The sequence below is a fragment of the Oryzias latipes genome, chromosome 5, assembly GCF_002234675.1.
Source record: "Oryzias latipes chromosome 5, ASM223467v1".
NCBI lineage: Eukaryota > Metazoa > Chordata > Actinopteri > Beloniformes > Adrianichthyidae > Oryzias > Oryzias latipes.
The window spans coordinates 498,287-514,121 of NC_019863.2; the positions used below are offsets into that span (position 1 = coordinate 498,287).

A 15,835-nucleotide genomic window follows, 5' to 3' on the forward strand; every position below is an offset into this window, starting at 1 on the left:
TTCTGCAAGGCAGGCTGCAGAAAAGCAGAAGCCGAGCAGAAAGCAGGACAGACCCGGTCGGGTTAGACCTGGAGGTTCCGAGCAGCATCACTGAAGGAGGCCCGAGGCTGCGTGAGTGAGTGACGGTCCCTCTCCGAGAAACGATGCTGTTCCTGGAAGTTATTCATACTTCTGGGAGTTGGGAAATGAATTATGAATTCATAAAATTAGTTTAAAACACGGTCACATTTTGTTGAAACAGCAGCTAAAAAAATCATAAATGACATGATCCCAAAATAAATAAATCACATTAATAATACAAACGCTTATTAATGTTTATTATTAATAAATGATACGAATTATATCTAAAAGTTATGTTTCTAAAAAATACATTTTGGGGTGTTCATTGTTTTTATTGGATTTGACAACAAATGTATGTGTTTCAGTTTAACAAAGACAATAGAAGACTAAACCATAACAAATGTCAAATTACTTTAATGTCATAACTTTAGATTAGCTCAATTATCAAACTCATAAACTGTTAGTTTGCCTGATTTTTATTAAGTTTCAGATTTTCAGTAATGACTTGGAGCAACGTCCTGCCAGTGTTCATCTGCTAACACATGGACACGTTGGGTTTTATTATCAGCTCATAGTCAGATATTTACATTAAACAGTTGTTGTGTAATTTCAAAGCTTTTACCATTTATTTAACGAGAAATATTCAAAGTAAAGCAAAAGGGATGAAAAAACATTGATACACAAAGCAGGCATTAAAAATAAGGCTTGGCCTCAGAGAAGAAGGAGTTGTTCCTTTTCCTGAGTAAACAGGAACACGGTGAACCTTTATGCACGCCCCCCACCCCCCTATAAATATATCTTTTTTGTTCTGTTTTTTCATATATATAAAGTGAACCACAGAGTGGGTGTGTTAAATCTGGTGATGTCAGACGTGTTGTACTCACACCAGACTTTCACTTTAAAGGCATGCCAGCACACCTACATTTCCCACCAAAGTCATAAAAGCTGTTTATGGTTTTATGGCATCTCTTCTGTGCTCTGATGACACAAGCATTTCCATACAGAATGTTTTGTTTCTGAGATTAATGAGTCCTTTGTGTTGTGATATAATAATAAAAAAGAGCTGATTTCATCTTTGGATGCTGTACAGATAAATTGTCATTTGACATGTCTTGCCACCTGTGTTATCTGTCTTACCTGCCAGGTGTGCCTCCTTTAAAGGAGGGCATTCCAGCAGGATGTGAAAGTGGGCGCAGATGAAATGGCGGCTAAACTTTTATTATGATGAGGGAATCAGAACAGCTTTTATGTAGTAACACAAAGAACAGGGATGACCAGTTTTTATGTATACATATAGTCATATAGGTTCCAAATAAATGTTTAGAGGTCTGGAAAAAAATGAAATGTCCCTTTAAACTATGGCTAGGTGCTATTTGTGCGTGTTATGAGTGCATTTAGCAGTGAAAAAGAACCCCACCTGTTCTGTAATCCTTGAACCTGGATGATCAAACAGCTCATTTTAGGCCTGGAGGGTGAACCCCACAATTCTGAGTGGAGACGGCGCTGTCTGACCTCACCGCTGGTAGACAGCAGGCAGCTATTGAATGGAACATGATGATCCTGTTAAATACTAAGGTGACGTAAGAAAAGTGAACCTAATTCTGCAAAACCCACAGGGATGTTATCAACCAGGTGAGTAATCCTCGGAGCATCTGCTGATCAGGACAGAGCGGGACTCAAAAAAAACAACACTTGTCGTAAATCGGTTGTTCCAGTATAGAAACGAATGATGCCTTGGGAGGTCCCAGTGTGAAGGACAGCTTTGCCGTCAGCTCGTCTCGCCTCGGGGAGTTTGGTGTGTCAAATGAAGTTCATAGCTGTGACCCACACTGAGTAGATGTCTGCAAAAACACAAGCAGCACTGTAAACCCGAATAAGTTCAGTGAACTCAAAATTTTTGAGGAAACAGATTACATAATAATTTTTAAGTTGACTTACTTAAAAAGTATAAGTTATTTGAACTTAAAATCTTTGAGTTGAATAAAATAAAACAATTTAACTAAAATTAAACTATAACTTTTTATTTAACTAACTTAAAGATTCTTACTTTACTGAACTAGAATATTTTGTTTTTATTGAACCTTAATACATTAGTTAATTAACTAAAAAACTTTAATATATCTCAACTCAAAATTAATCATTTGAAGTCTAAAGGTTGTTTGCTTTCCTGTTGCCTTGAGGTTGTCTTCTTTCTGCTTTGGTGAGACCGCAAACATGGGGGGAAACAAGAAATGAAGATTATGAAAGAATAAATCACCAGTATCTTGCAATTATGCAATATAGTGTTCTGCATTTACTTTATGCTAGACAAACAGTCTATATGCAAACAATTTTCTAGTTATTTTTGAGACATTTTAGCATTTTTTACAGATAACTCAGTAAAGCAATTCAATTTTTTTATGAAGCCAATAAACTGTGACATTTCCTAAATATTTTGTACTTTTTCTATTATTAAGATGGAAAATCTGACAGACGTTGTAAGACAAAAGTCTGGCTGAATAAGAGTCTTGGTGTAACCAGAAGCATGCGGGTGAGTGCATTCAAGGATAGAGGCTGCACAGTCATCAGGAAGTGAAACAGAACAGAATGTGCTGTACTAATCTGATTGTGAAACACTGCCCTGAGTGGATGCATGAAAAAGAGATGTTTGGTGGAAAGAACTGCAGGCAGAACCTGTGGTCGCAAAAGGAAATGCACTCACGAAACAAACCCCATCTTTATGTGAAGAGGCAAAAAGTGGGGAGCAAGAACAAGCCGTCCGGCGTAACGCTCTCTGTTTGTGTTCAGAGCGTCCATGTTACGTACGGGGGGGGTAATCTTCTGACTGATCCTTTTATCCTTGAACTTTTGCCCCGAAGAAAGAGTTTGCCACCACTGTCTGCCACTCCTCCAAATAAGTGACAGAGAAGGAAAGGAAGAAAAGGGTCATAGCTGCTGTTTTCAACACAGCTGCATCGCCGTAATGCTGCCTTGGTGGAGTCAAAGTTTCATTCTATTCTACTGCATAACTATCACAACACACTTCACATAAGTACAAATCAATAAACGTAGATTTCTACATGTATCAAAATGCATCAACTCTCTCAGAATTGAGATGAAACTGAGGGCGTCTAGCAGACGTTTTGACACAAAGCCGTCATGTTGTTGCCAAGGACACTAGTGTGGTGACTGGAGATCAGGTCAACAACGTTTCAATGCAAACAGAAGTACAAAGTTACTGTTACATTCCTCTATGTTTGTGTCACACTTATTCCTGAACACAACCCAGTACAGGAAGTGCACATACAGTGTGACCCCGCCCACTTGAACGCTTCCAAAGGGTCATTTATGGTGACTTGTCCTGTTGAGCAATAGCTGTTGGTTTACTCAAATTCTTGCGTAATCCCGAAAATGTAGTCTGGTGCCGTCTTTTGTTTCTGTCCCTCGGGGCAAACAGACGTCACTCATGTTTTTTACGGATCTATAGAAGTTTTCAATTTAAATGATACCAAATATTAGTTTTCAGACTGATCTTTTGCCGCAAAATTATTTATGCATATTTAGGCTAGCGTTATTTTTACAGAAATGTAGTTTGTTTTAAAACCGAAACAACAATTTCCTTAAAATAAAAAGTAACATTTTAATATGACAACTTATCTATCATTGAAAGTGAAAAGTATTTAGTTCCAAAAAGTTTGCAATATCATTCTATCTTAAACTTCAGCTTGTTAAGTAGTTTGTTCCTTTAAACTTTACCTGTAAATGTGTCTAACAGCCTTTGAAAAACGCCATCAAGGGTCATTTTAAGACTACGTGTGAATGAACACTGGTACTATTTGTAATTTTATTAAACAGGGTAATAATGTGTCCAAAAGTATTCAAAAAACATTTTAAAACAATGTGACCATTTCTGTCACACTCTAATAGTCCTTTTTAAAAACCTTTTCTAACAGTGTTTTCTTTTTCTTGTATTCTTGTTTCTTCTTGTAAATATAGAACAAAACATTTTTTAATATATATATATATATATATATATATATATATATATATATATATATATATATATATATATATACTTTTGTACAAAATCTCAAATGTGTGTTTATATATATAAACACATTTCAGATTTTGTACAAAAAGGCTTGTGCAGCTGTTGACTTTAAAAAATACATTTAATTGAATTTAAAGTGACCGTACCCGAACAGCAGTAAGTTTGTATTAGAATAAGTGTTCAGTTGTGTGATAACAACTAGTGAACATAATGTTCTGAACAGTTTCCGTTGTTTGTCATGGCCTTCTATGAGATGCTGTACGTGGGTGAAGCAGCAGGTGGCGCTATAGTTTTTCTCTACCTTGGCTACTGCCCATTCACGCAGGGACGAAGAAGACGACGGTCCTTTTCCGCTGCTGGTTTCGTCAATCTAATTGGCGACGAACGTTTATCGATAAATCTCTCTTTTCACCTATAAATAGGTGAGTTTTTTTGTCTGCTTGCCTTCATTTACGTTTTTATGTCATCCGAATTTTTCAGTGTGCAGTAACCACCGTGCTTCATGGTTTACATTATTTGTAAATGTCGCATGAAAAAATGCTAACAGGTTAGCCACATTGAAAGGCTGCTTGCTAATATACTAGCATTTGAGTTAAAGACTGAACTCATTGATAGCTCAGATATTTGACTGCTAAATTGTTTTACTGTTTGACCTTTTTGTATTTTCTGCGAAGTATTTGATATAAATGTGTTGTAGAGCTCCCTCTGCGTAAATGTTCAACCACGTACCGTCAAGAACCGGTGCGTTTCCGCCTGCAGACGGACGGGCTGCATGCAGAAACGACAAAAACATGCTGAATCGTGTTCCATTGTTTAGATGTAAATGTACAATCTTAAATTTATGTCGCTATTTTATTACCTATTACAGCAAATAATTCTATAATATAATCAAAGCATTGAAACGGATCCATTTTGCACACACTGCTTGGCATTGTTATTGTTTGGCTGCATTCAATCCCTAGTTTGAGAAAATCTAAGTAAAATTGTTGCCTTGTGAATCTTCAAACTTCAAACCTGATTGCATCCCATCTCCCAGTCTAAAGCAAATGTCTTGTAAAAGTATTTTTTTCGGACTAAGCACAGTGATCACATACACTGCTAACAACACTAAGCTGTAAAAATGAGGTGTAAATGCCTTTTGACTGGAGCTTCTACATCTAACTTTGATTTTGTTGCAGGTTTTTCTGTCAGGCATATTCACAGACGGAAGGAAGTGGGGAGTATAAAATGGGAGGTATGAACATTTTTATTTTATTTTATTGTTTATTATTTAACAAGATGGCAAATCATTTTTATTAAGACTATTATTCACACATATTTACATACCACCAAGCACCAAAGGTAATGGAAATTCATGTTGGCCACACATTATACATGCACAGTCATGCATTGCCTTCACATATGTTTAGTCGAGAAAAATGGCCATGAATTTAGTGTCTAAACCAAATCCTGTGTCGGCTATTTGGGCACGCTTTGGCTTTGAGGCAGATGACAAGACACAGCTGATGAATTTGGACAAGGACGTGTTAACCTTTCCTGCGCTGACTTTTCTCTTCCTGGTAGGAAAGGTGCAGGGGAGATCCCTGAAGGAAGACGGATCTTCCTTCAGGGTTCACTTTCCTGTTCGGACCCTCAGAGCATCCAGAGCGGGTTAATAAAGAATCATTCACTGTTTTTCTGGGGGAAAACTTTTATTAATCTTCTCCTTCACTCCGTAACGTCAAACATGAACGCACGCACACCCCCAACACACTTGTGCACGCTCTCACTCACTCTCGCACTGCACGCGCTCCTTCCTCCTACACACGCAGCGCGCTGACACACATACTCATTCTACAACCCCTAAATAGTTAGTTCAGTAGTTAGTAGTTAGTTGTTACTATTATTTGTTAATAAAGATAACTGCATTGTAATTATTAATTGTATTCATTTGCAATGCGGCCGCTTGGGGATTTTGTGTTTGGCAGCGGTTGGGGGGGGGGCTAACCGCAACTCCTGCTGCTTCATCACCGCGGTGATCAAAAATCCCACACTGTCTCACTTTAAAATTAAATTAAAATTATTCAGATTATTTTCAGTGTAGCCGTCTTTCTGGGGTTCGGTGTCGGTAAAGCGGAGTTTCATCTGTAAAATAAGGAGCTAAGAGACACGTTTGGGTGAAGAGGACCAATACTTTCCTTTTCATTCACATAACCTGAAGTTCATTTGTCTCATTACGTCATGAACCTGTCATCCAAACACCAATGCGGAAGTAAACAGTGTTCCAGACGCCCACTCCTCCAGATGAAACGTCCTGTTTCAACATCAAACAAAGAGGAATGAAAATAGTCTGTTATATTAGCATTAGAACTTGGACAATGCCAAAAAGTGCTGCTTCTCCTCAGACGGAAGCATCACAAAGACTTCAAGATCTGGTCTTTAATGGAGGAAGAAAGGATCCAAGTGGGCTGGCTGATGTCTTCACAGACATCTTCAACATCTCTCTGAGTCAGGCTGTCATCCCCACATGTTTCAAAGCGACCACCATCATACCCGTCCCAAAAAAGCCATCTCCCTCCTGCCTTAATGACTACCGTCCGGTTGCTCTGACCCCCATCATCATGAAGAGCTTCGAACGGCTAGTCATGCGGCACATCAAGTCTGCCCTGCCCCCCTCCCTGGACCCATTTCAGTTTGCTTATCGGTCCAACCGCTCAACAGAGGACGCCATCTCAACTGCTCTTCACTCCGCACTCACCCACCTGGAGAATAAGGACTCATATGTCAGGATGCTGTTCATTGACTTCAGCTCAGCATTCAACACCATCATCCCCCAGCAGCTCACTCACAAACTTGCTCAGCTGGGGCTCAACACACCTCTGTGCAACTGGCTGCTAGACTTCCTGACGGGGAGACCACAAGCAGTGCGAGTCGGCAGCAACACATCCAGTACCATAATGATGAACACAGGGGCTCCCCAGGGATGTGTGCTGAGCCCCCTCCTCTTTACCCTGCTGACCCACGACTGCGCCCCGACACACAGCTCCAACATTTACGTTAAATTTGCCGACGACACCACGGTGGTGGGTCTCATCAGGAGCGGAGATGAGACAAACTACAGGAGTGAGGTGAACCACCTGGCTGGTTGGTGCAGAGACCATAATCTCCTCCTGAACGTGGAGAAGACGAAGGAGATGGTGGTGGACTTCAGGAGAGTGCACACTCAGCATGCTCCTCTGACCATCAACAACACTACGGTGGAAAGAGTGAGCAGCACCAAGTTCCTGGGTGTGCACATCACAGACAACCTCTCCTGGTCCGAGAACATCGCATCACTAGCTGGGAAATCACAGCAGCGTCTCTACTTCCTCCGTAAACTCAAGAAAGCAAATGTCCCTCCCCCCATCATGCACACGTTCTACAGAGGCGCTGTGGAGAGCATCCTCACCAGCTGCATCACGGTGTGGTATGGCGCCTGCAACGCGTCCTGCCGGAAGTCCCTCCATCGCATCGTGAGGGCAGCTGAGAGGATCATCGGTGCCCCCCTCCCCTCCCTCCAGGACATCTACAACACCCGCCTGACCCGAAAAGCCCTCTGCATTGCAGCTGACCCCACCCATCCATCCAACAGCTCCTTCAGTCTGCTTCCATCTGGGAGAAGACTACGCAGTCTTCAGGCCAGGACCAGCAGACTCAGAGACAGTTTTCTCCTCCAGGCTGTCAGGAAGCTGAACTCTCTCCCAGCCCTGCCCCCCCTCCCCTCCTGCTGCCCTGTTGCCCTCCTGCTCTGCTGAACTCTGACACACATACGTCACCTACCTCATCAGCACTGACTGCACCTTCCACCAGTCCTCTAGTGCCGTTAAAAAACTAAGTAACTGTACTTCAGTCACTTTATTCTCTCCTCATTGTTTTACTTTTATTTTTTTATACTATTTATATTTAGGCCTCTACTACTATTTATAGTTGTTTATTGTGCAATTTGAAGGTGTCTCCCCGTTTAAACTGAAGATGAAGAGAAAACGCAATTTCAATTTCTATGTATGTGTCAACATTGTAGATCTTGACAAATAAAGTTACTTGACTTGACTTGACTTGACATCTGCAGGGACACCGGTGTCTTCATCAACGGCTGCAGAGATCCTGGAAGCCGCCAACAATGAATAAAACATAAAGAAATTGTAAATCAAACAAATGAGCTTCCAAACATTTGGAACGTTATCAATAAGCATTCAGCTCATCTGTTCAGCTACGTTTAGTGGGTCTGCTCTGCTGCTGCACGGCGTTCACTTGCTGCTCTGTAAGATCACCTCCACTTTAATCTCGTAAATTTTTGACTTTAAAGGCCCGTACACACCGGGACGAATATTCGCCAGGCGTTATTCGCCAGCGTTTTTCGCCACGTTTTTTGTGTTCACACCCAGGCGATTTTCGCTGACGATGAGCCGAGCGAACATGCAATTTCATTCCCTGACATTAGATGGCGCTGAATGTAAACAGAAATACTCCTGTACACAAGGTGGCGCTGCGCAACTTTACGATTCTTAAAGTCGCTTTTCACTCAGAAGGAGAGAGCAAGTATTTACGCGCTTGTCAGAATCATACAAAGAAAACATGAATATTTCAAGCACCAGTAGCTCCAACTGGTACTTGGTTCGGGGATATTTAAGAATGTCCGTCATTATTTCTTTGCGGCAGCGTAGACGCTACTTGGCGTCTATCTTCTTCGCTGGTATGTGTGCTCAGCAAGGCAGTTTTGTGTTTGAGCGCCCCCAAGTTGTGTTTTACTGTAACTTCAGAAGCTCCAGACACGTGTGCAAAAGCGCCATTCTCATTGGTCGAATAGATTTCGACGCGACGCGTCGAAAAAAAAAACGAACCCGAGGCTTTTTTTTTTTTTGACGCTTTGGCGCGTGCCGTTTTTTCGCGTCGGTGTGCACACTCACATTGGTGCCCTTTGTTTAGTCACGAGGCGTTAAACGTCGGCGAAAATCGCCGGCGAAATTCGTCCCGGTGTGAACAGGCCTTAAGTCTCGTAATTTTACTTTTTTATTTTTTTATTTTGGTGGCCCTAAAACTCTTTCGTAGCCTCAGGAGGAGGTGGAGGGGAAAAAACCTCCACAGAAAGTTCTGTGGTGAAACTTTGCTCTGTATCGCTCTCCGTAATTGAAGATGCAGTGTGACGTACGTTACCTCAACCTAACCCGCTCAGCCCGCCTCCCCTAGCCTCGCCACCCTCCTTTTTTTTGTTGTTGCATTTTTTTAAATTTGGGCTGAGAGCGGCGTCAGCCTCCAACTGTCCTGTTGTGTTACCCTTTAACCTTTCCTCCAGGTCTGTGCGGCCAAGAAAAAAGTTCAGCGCAGACCACACGTATTTAGAAAGTTACGTGTGAAAAGGCATTTTCTTTTAATTATTGACATATTTTTTTATGCAAACCTTTTTGTTTTCCTCAATACATACCGTCTGTTGTAATTGTATGGATTCTGAAGGTGAAAGAATATTGTAATTCTTTATCATTTAACTTTGTTTTATCAAAATGTCAGAATATGTTTTGGTAAATGTACCAACATGTTTAAACTTCACTACATGTTCTGTAGACTTTGTTGATGCCTTTTTTAATCAGGTGCTTTTCTTTTCTTTCTAGACCCTGCTTATCATCGAGACTGCCCCCTTGACTGCAAAGTGTACGTGGGGAATCTGGGCAACAATGGCAATAAGACAGAGCTGGAACGAGCTTTTGGATACTACGGCCCGTTAAGAACTGTTTGGGTTGCCAGGAACCCTCCAGGTTTTGCCTTTGTTGAGTTTGAAGATCCCAGAGATGCATCAGATGCTGTGAGGGAACTGGATGGCAGGTAAGGCGTCCTTTCACCGTTTCCCTCCGTTGGTTTCTAGCTTCCTTTGCTAACGAGGCCTCTGCTCAGGACTATGTGTGGCTGCCGAGTGCGCGTGGAACTATCCACCGGGGAAAAGCGCTCCAGGAGCCGGGGCCCTCCACCGTCTTGGAGTAGGCGTCCTCGGGATGAACTTCGCCGTCGTAGTCCTCCAGTCAGACGCAGGTACAGGTTCTCCGCTGAAATCGGGTTTGTTCTATTTTTAAGTTTTAAAACGTATGTGTTCATCGACATAGGTTGTAATTATCATGTAGATGTAGTCAGATCTATGATATCCACCAAAGTTTTTATCATTAGGACCAAACGTACATTCTAGCCCCATTATTAGAAGTGATGACGTTCAGGATTATCAGTGCTCATTCAGGGGGGATGGTTGCTTTCAACTGGTTGCTTCATTAGTTATTATTTGGATCAAATCTGTGGCCGTATTCACAAAACCTCCTTCTTTTGCTGGTAGTGTAAACGTTTCAAATGTCTTCTAAATTCTTTGAAATAGTTGTTTTTGACTGATTGGTCTGCGTTGTCAGTAGAGCATTTTTATCCTTAACATTTGGTTTTATTTCAAGTGTTGTTATGAAAACTTAGAGTCTTGCTCAATGAAATGAACAATCCTTTTGTTAAAATAAGCGTCTAAAAGGCTAACTGGTTACCTGGGATGTTTTGTGAATATGGTCAGAGGCTTTTCTTCTGTTAAAGACTTTTGAATGGACCTTAATGCTAAAGTGTAGTTGGAAAGAAAGCACCAGAACTCCTGAAGAGGCACAGTTAGGTCTTCCTCCTCCATTCAACATGTTTCTATCTACTTAATTTAAAAGCACTTTCTGCAGGTTTACATTTTGTTATCTTTCTGAGTTTAGTTGTCATCTGTTAATAAAAACTGAACCCCATTGCAGAGTCACCACCACGCTTCTCACCATCTGAGTCAGTCAACTAGTCCTCTTTCAGCATCATGTGACTGCTGACCAGCGAGCCCCACTCAGCTTGGCTGGTGTGGTCACATAACCAGGCACAGCGCCAGTCGTCAGGTTCCACCAACCTTATGGTTCCTGAGCATGCAGTTCCCAGCATCCTCCTCTTCTTCCTCCGACCTTTACCGATCGACAGTGATCCACGTCACATTATCAACCAAAAAGTCTCGTACTTTTGTATTTCTCAACAAATCTGCTGTATCAGCGGGAACAGCTCTGGGCTTACGTCCGCCTCAGTCCATCCCACCCCCCCAAAAAAAGCCAGGAAAAATCTTCAACCACCCCCCTCCAACCAGCCACCAGGCAACTTCATATCTGCAACATTTGCATCATGTGGCAAATCTTCTCTGCAATTCGACCTCCCTCACCATCAGTCTGGCTTCCTTGTGTCATTTCTATCTTGTCCAATTCCCCCAAAATAGTAAGTTTCTTTTATCCTGCTCTTTGTAGTTTTCTTGCTTAATCTAAGTTGGCAGTTTTCCCTCAGCACTTGTGTTCAGAGCAATGTCAGTGCAGCACTCCAAACCTCACGCTGACGGGATCACAACTTTTAGAAAAGTTGAACCAAATTAGGAACCTGTTTCCTTTTTCACTCAACACCGTTTTCACGGCTCGACATTAAGGCCGTTTCTTCAGCACGGCTGTGTTTTGGTCTTTTGTTTGTGTCCCACATTGGGATCAAAGGCTGCAGCTACAGCAGAATCTGGATGTTAACTTTGGACAATAATTCACATCCAGAAATGCTCGTCAGACTTTGAAATGACTCCTCGTTTGAAATGTAGAAAGAGTGTTGCAATAATCTACTGACCAACTCGTTTAGCAAATTTCTAGGGGCAGATCAGAAATGTGTTCATTGGAATCCAAAAGTTCTTTACTTAAGTAGTATTAATGCAGCAAATCCATCCATTTTTATGTTTTCATCTTCTTTTTTGAGGAAGTAAAAAGCTTTTAATTTGGTTTATAATGTCAGAATCACTTTATGTACTAAATCTTTTATTGGGTTAATTTGATTACTGGTCAAGTTTCAAGAATATCTTCTATTGGGTTGAAATGGGAAATTATGCAGCAGTGCAGTGATATCAAGGCCCAATGGAGGTTTTAGGTTATAAAGCAACAGATTTGGATGTTTTTTTACTTTTCTCAGTGTCGTCTTGATGTCGAGCCCTGATTATAGAACTGCTTTATTCTAAAATCTGGCCTCATGTTTGATGCTGACAGAAGCGAGTTTTCTTTAAAGAAGTTGACATTGCTGGAGTTCATGGATGAAGATGATCCATGACTGCTGGATCAGGAGGAACGTGTAGCCACGTTTCCAAGATTAACCCAAACATCTTCTGAGGGTCAAAAGGTTTCATTGGTTGTCAGAAAAGTCTAAATGAAATCCTAATTTCATTTTCCCATTTATTTTACCTCACTGACATCTGTAGATCACCAAGGAGGAGGAGCCTGAGTCGTAGTCGCAGCAGGTAAGCCCCATTGTAAATTATTTGTGGGATAAACATTTCCTGTGACTGAAAAGTCTTCTGTCTTCTTCCATTCAGGTCTCTTTCAAGAGACAGACGCAGATACCGGTCTCTGTCCAGAGACAAGAACCGCAAGCGTTCACGATCCTTCTCCCGGTCAAGGAGGTACATTTGTCTGTATTTTCATTCTTATGACTCCACATGCTCCGAAGTTTACCAATGACATTTAAAAATAAAAACTAATTGTAAAGTTTTAACCAAAACCTAAATGTCTAAAAGTCATATTTCATGTTTATCTGAAGCCTCTGTTTCCAAAATCTCCTCTAAATGGGCGTGGCCATTGTTGCTGGCATGAGTAGCTCCGCCCTTAACCTGCAATGAGTAAAAAGCTTAACACAGAGGGAGGGGGGCAGAAAGTGACTATTCACAGGTCATTTTCCAAATACGTCCGGCCGGCGCTGGACTTTTATCTGAGCCGCATGGATCCAGAGGAAGGTTACGTTTAGGATTACGGGTTAAGCTGCCTTCGCAGCAAACGCCATTCGCTCGGCAGAGGCGACCATTTTCAATGTTAAGTCGATGATACAGATGCCATCTGGGCGTGATGGTCTGGCACCAGCACGATTTGAGCAGCGGGCCACAGCGGGCCAGGGTTTCAGTCTGATCGGGCCTCCAGAACTTTAGGGTGATCTTATTTTCATGGATGCAATACTAAAAAAGGATCCTGATTTTATTCTTATTTATGTTTTTATCCTCTCTGGTTAAAGCGGGACAGCAAACCTCCAAAATCGGTCAGAGAAAAAACACAAATGTGGAGAAAAGATTTGATTAAGTTTTATTTAAAATATGTGCAGCAACATCAGAATCCAGGCTGGACGCATTTAAGATGTGTGCAGGAATGCAGCAACGTGCATCTGCTCTACTGCACCAGAACATGGTCAGGGAGCGTGTGCACGCTGGGCGGGGCAGATGAGTGAGCGTGTGCACGCTGGGCGGGGCAGGCCAGGGAGCGTGTGCACGCTAGGCGGGGCAGATGAGCGAGCGTGTGCACGCTGGGCGGGGCAGGCCAGGGAGCGTGTGCACGCTGGGCGGGGCAGATGAGCGAGCGTGTGCACGCTGGGCGGGGCAGGTCAGGGAGCGTGTGCACGCTGGGCGGGGCAGGTCAGGGAGCGTGTGCACGCTGGGCGGGGCAGGTCAGGGAGCGTGTGCACGCTGGGCGGGGCAGGTCAGGGAGCGTGTGCACGGCGCTTCTGGGCTGTTGTGACGTCTCCACAGATCGTTAATTCTTAGACAGTGTCTTTGTGTCGGTTTGAGAGATTTAAGATGAGAAACCTTTAGAAATAAAAAAATTGAAATGTTTATTCCATTTGTTTTCTTTGAGAAGACAAATATCAAACATGTTTCCATCTGAGCGGTATTTTAATAATCGATTCCTGTTTTTGTTCTACAGTCGTTCCAGGTCGACTGAAAGGAAATGAAGATCTTGGATTTTTGGGTCAAGAAGGCAGTTTTGTATTTTTGATTTTCTTTTCAGGTTTTCTTTCCCACATTGAGGCGATCTAAGCGCAGTAGTGAAAACGTGTGTTAAATGATGACTAAGGATTTTCCTTCCATTTTTCTGTCTTAATGGTGAAGCAGAAATCCATTCTGGCCCTGCATGCTTTCACTCAGAACTGTATTTAGTTGAGCAGTAATGTGCTTTTTAAGTGTTGAATTAAACTCTTGTATTTTTTGTTATTTGTTGATCATTTTGTTCTTGTCGCCTCGTCTCTTCAGTGAGTCATTGTGACATGCAGTGGTGTGAACACAATCAACACAAACTCAATAAACATGACATTCAGAAGTGCAGGCCGTCTGTAGAACGTTTCTGAAGCGGTTTCAGTGCTTCACCTTTCTTTGTGCTTTGTTCTGAATACTTGTTCAGTTTTTCCAGGTGCCATGTCATCTGAGTCTATGCATGTGATCGTTTTCGGTGCACACATTGATGATTCTGTAGAAACTAAAGCGCCTCTCGGTTCAGGAAGTGACTGAGGTGCTGATACTGGCTGCTAGTTACACACAGGAAGCAGTGGAGAGCGGCGTCCTGTCAAAAACACGCCCCCGTTTATGAAACGACCCAAGCAGAGTAGAGACCGAGGACATGCGGGAGGCAGCAGAGGTGGATGGTGAGTCAAAACGCAGAGCGTTGCAGCCGTAGCTTCATGTTCTTGGTTTAGTGTTTTAATGGTGCCACTTTTAGTGAAATCAACGTGAAGTGAAATGAAAGCTTCCTGTGTTCTTCTGTCCTAATGCTTCAGGCACAGACATGAGAAGTCATGTCTGCTCAGAGTAACAAGAAAAAGCGTTTGGGTTCCCGTCGGGCGCCGGCACACCAGAGCAAACTCCTCTGCACTCTTGAGAATGTAACGGACGAGCCTTCTGCAGATCAGCAGCAGGCGCCGGACGTCCAGGAAGTTCTAGTGTCTGCAGACCACGTCAGGGATTCTGGAGGCTCGTTGAGCAGAAGAAAGCTGGGGTCTAGTCGTAAAAAAACAGAGAGGCTGCAGCTTGAACCCAAGGAAGATGACGATGAGGAGGCCAGCTTGGATGCAACTCCTGAAAGCCACATTTCTGCAGCAGCCTCGGCAGTCCCATCCAATCAAAGGGGGGAGAATGAAACGTCTGCAACTCCTGATGGCTCTTATGCAACCTCTGCTTCTGAATACATGGAGGCTGAGGTCAGCTGGACGCCGTCTCCAGAAATCCCCTGTGCTTATAATCCGCACGCATGCAGGAATGAAACCGCCCTGAGGCCCGCTGAAACCTTTGACAGCCTCCAAAGTGGGGGGGCCAAATCTGAGGTGACCCCACGGATCGCATCTGCATGTTCAGAAGGCTTTCAGGACGACTACTCGATGGCTGAATTGCCCGTCACACTTTCTGTGATCACAACTGCAAGCAGCTGCAGGGAAGCCAGTGAGAGTCGAGCCAGGATGGAAGTCCTAGACTCGTCTAAAGGCGGCTTTACTACCAATGAGACACAGAGCCATCTTCTTCTAGCACCCCAAACGGCTCAGTTTCCACAGGTGGGTGTGATTGAAAATCCAGAAAAAGATGAGTCAAAGCATGTGCTTTTAAATGAAACCGCATTTCCAAGTGATGAGGAGCATGTTGACGAAACTGTTGACACTTCTAAATCCCTGCTCGGTGTGCAAACTACTGATAAAGAAGAGGTTTCAGCTCCTGAAGATGACCAGAACGTGGGTTTTATGAGCGGGAAAAGCAGTGACGGTCTTCAGGATGATGGGAGAAAATGTCCCCCCATCACAGGAGGGCAAGAAAGTGCAGCGGGGCAGATGTATGGAGGCTTTGATGAGCTCGACCAACAGCCTTCTGATGGACCAAAGGTTCACCAAGAAGAACAGGGAGTTCCCTCTGAAGTCGAGCTCCGCAGCTTTTCT

The 15,835-nt window shown here is 42.9% G+C and overlaps 1 protein-coding gene across 1 annotated transcript; it reads left to right on the forward strand.

Annotated features, from left to right (window-relative positions):
* Positions 1 to 4,288: 4,288 nt before the first annotated feature.
* LOC101167349 (serine/arginine-rich splicing factor 3) lies at positions 4,289 to 14,241 on the forward strand. The gene is made up of 7 exons (XM_020701437.1): positions 4,289 to 4,512; positions 5,269 to 5,324; positions 9,715 to 9,925; positions 9,995 to 10,129; positions 12,360 to 12,398; positions 12,474 to 12,560; positions 13,846 to 14,241. The coding sequence occupies exons 2-7, from the start codon at positions 5,318 to 5,320 to the stop codon at positions 13,871 to 13,873; spliced, it is 507 nt and encodes a 168-aa protein (XP_020557096.1). The 5' UTR covers positions 4,289 to 4,512; positions 5,269 to 5,317; the 3' UTR covers positions 13,874 to 14,241.
* The last annotated feature ends 1,594 nt before the right edge of the window (positions 14,242 to 15,835 follow it).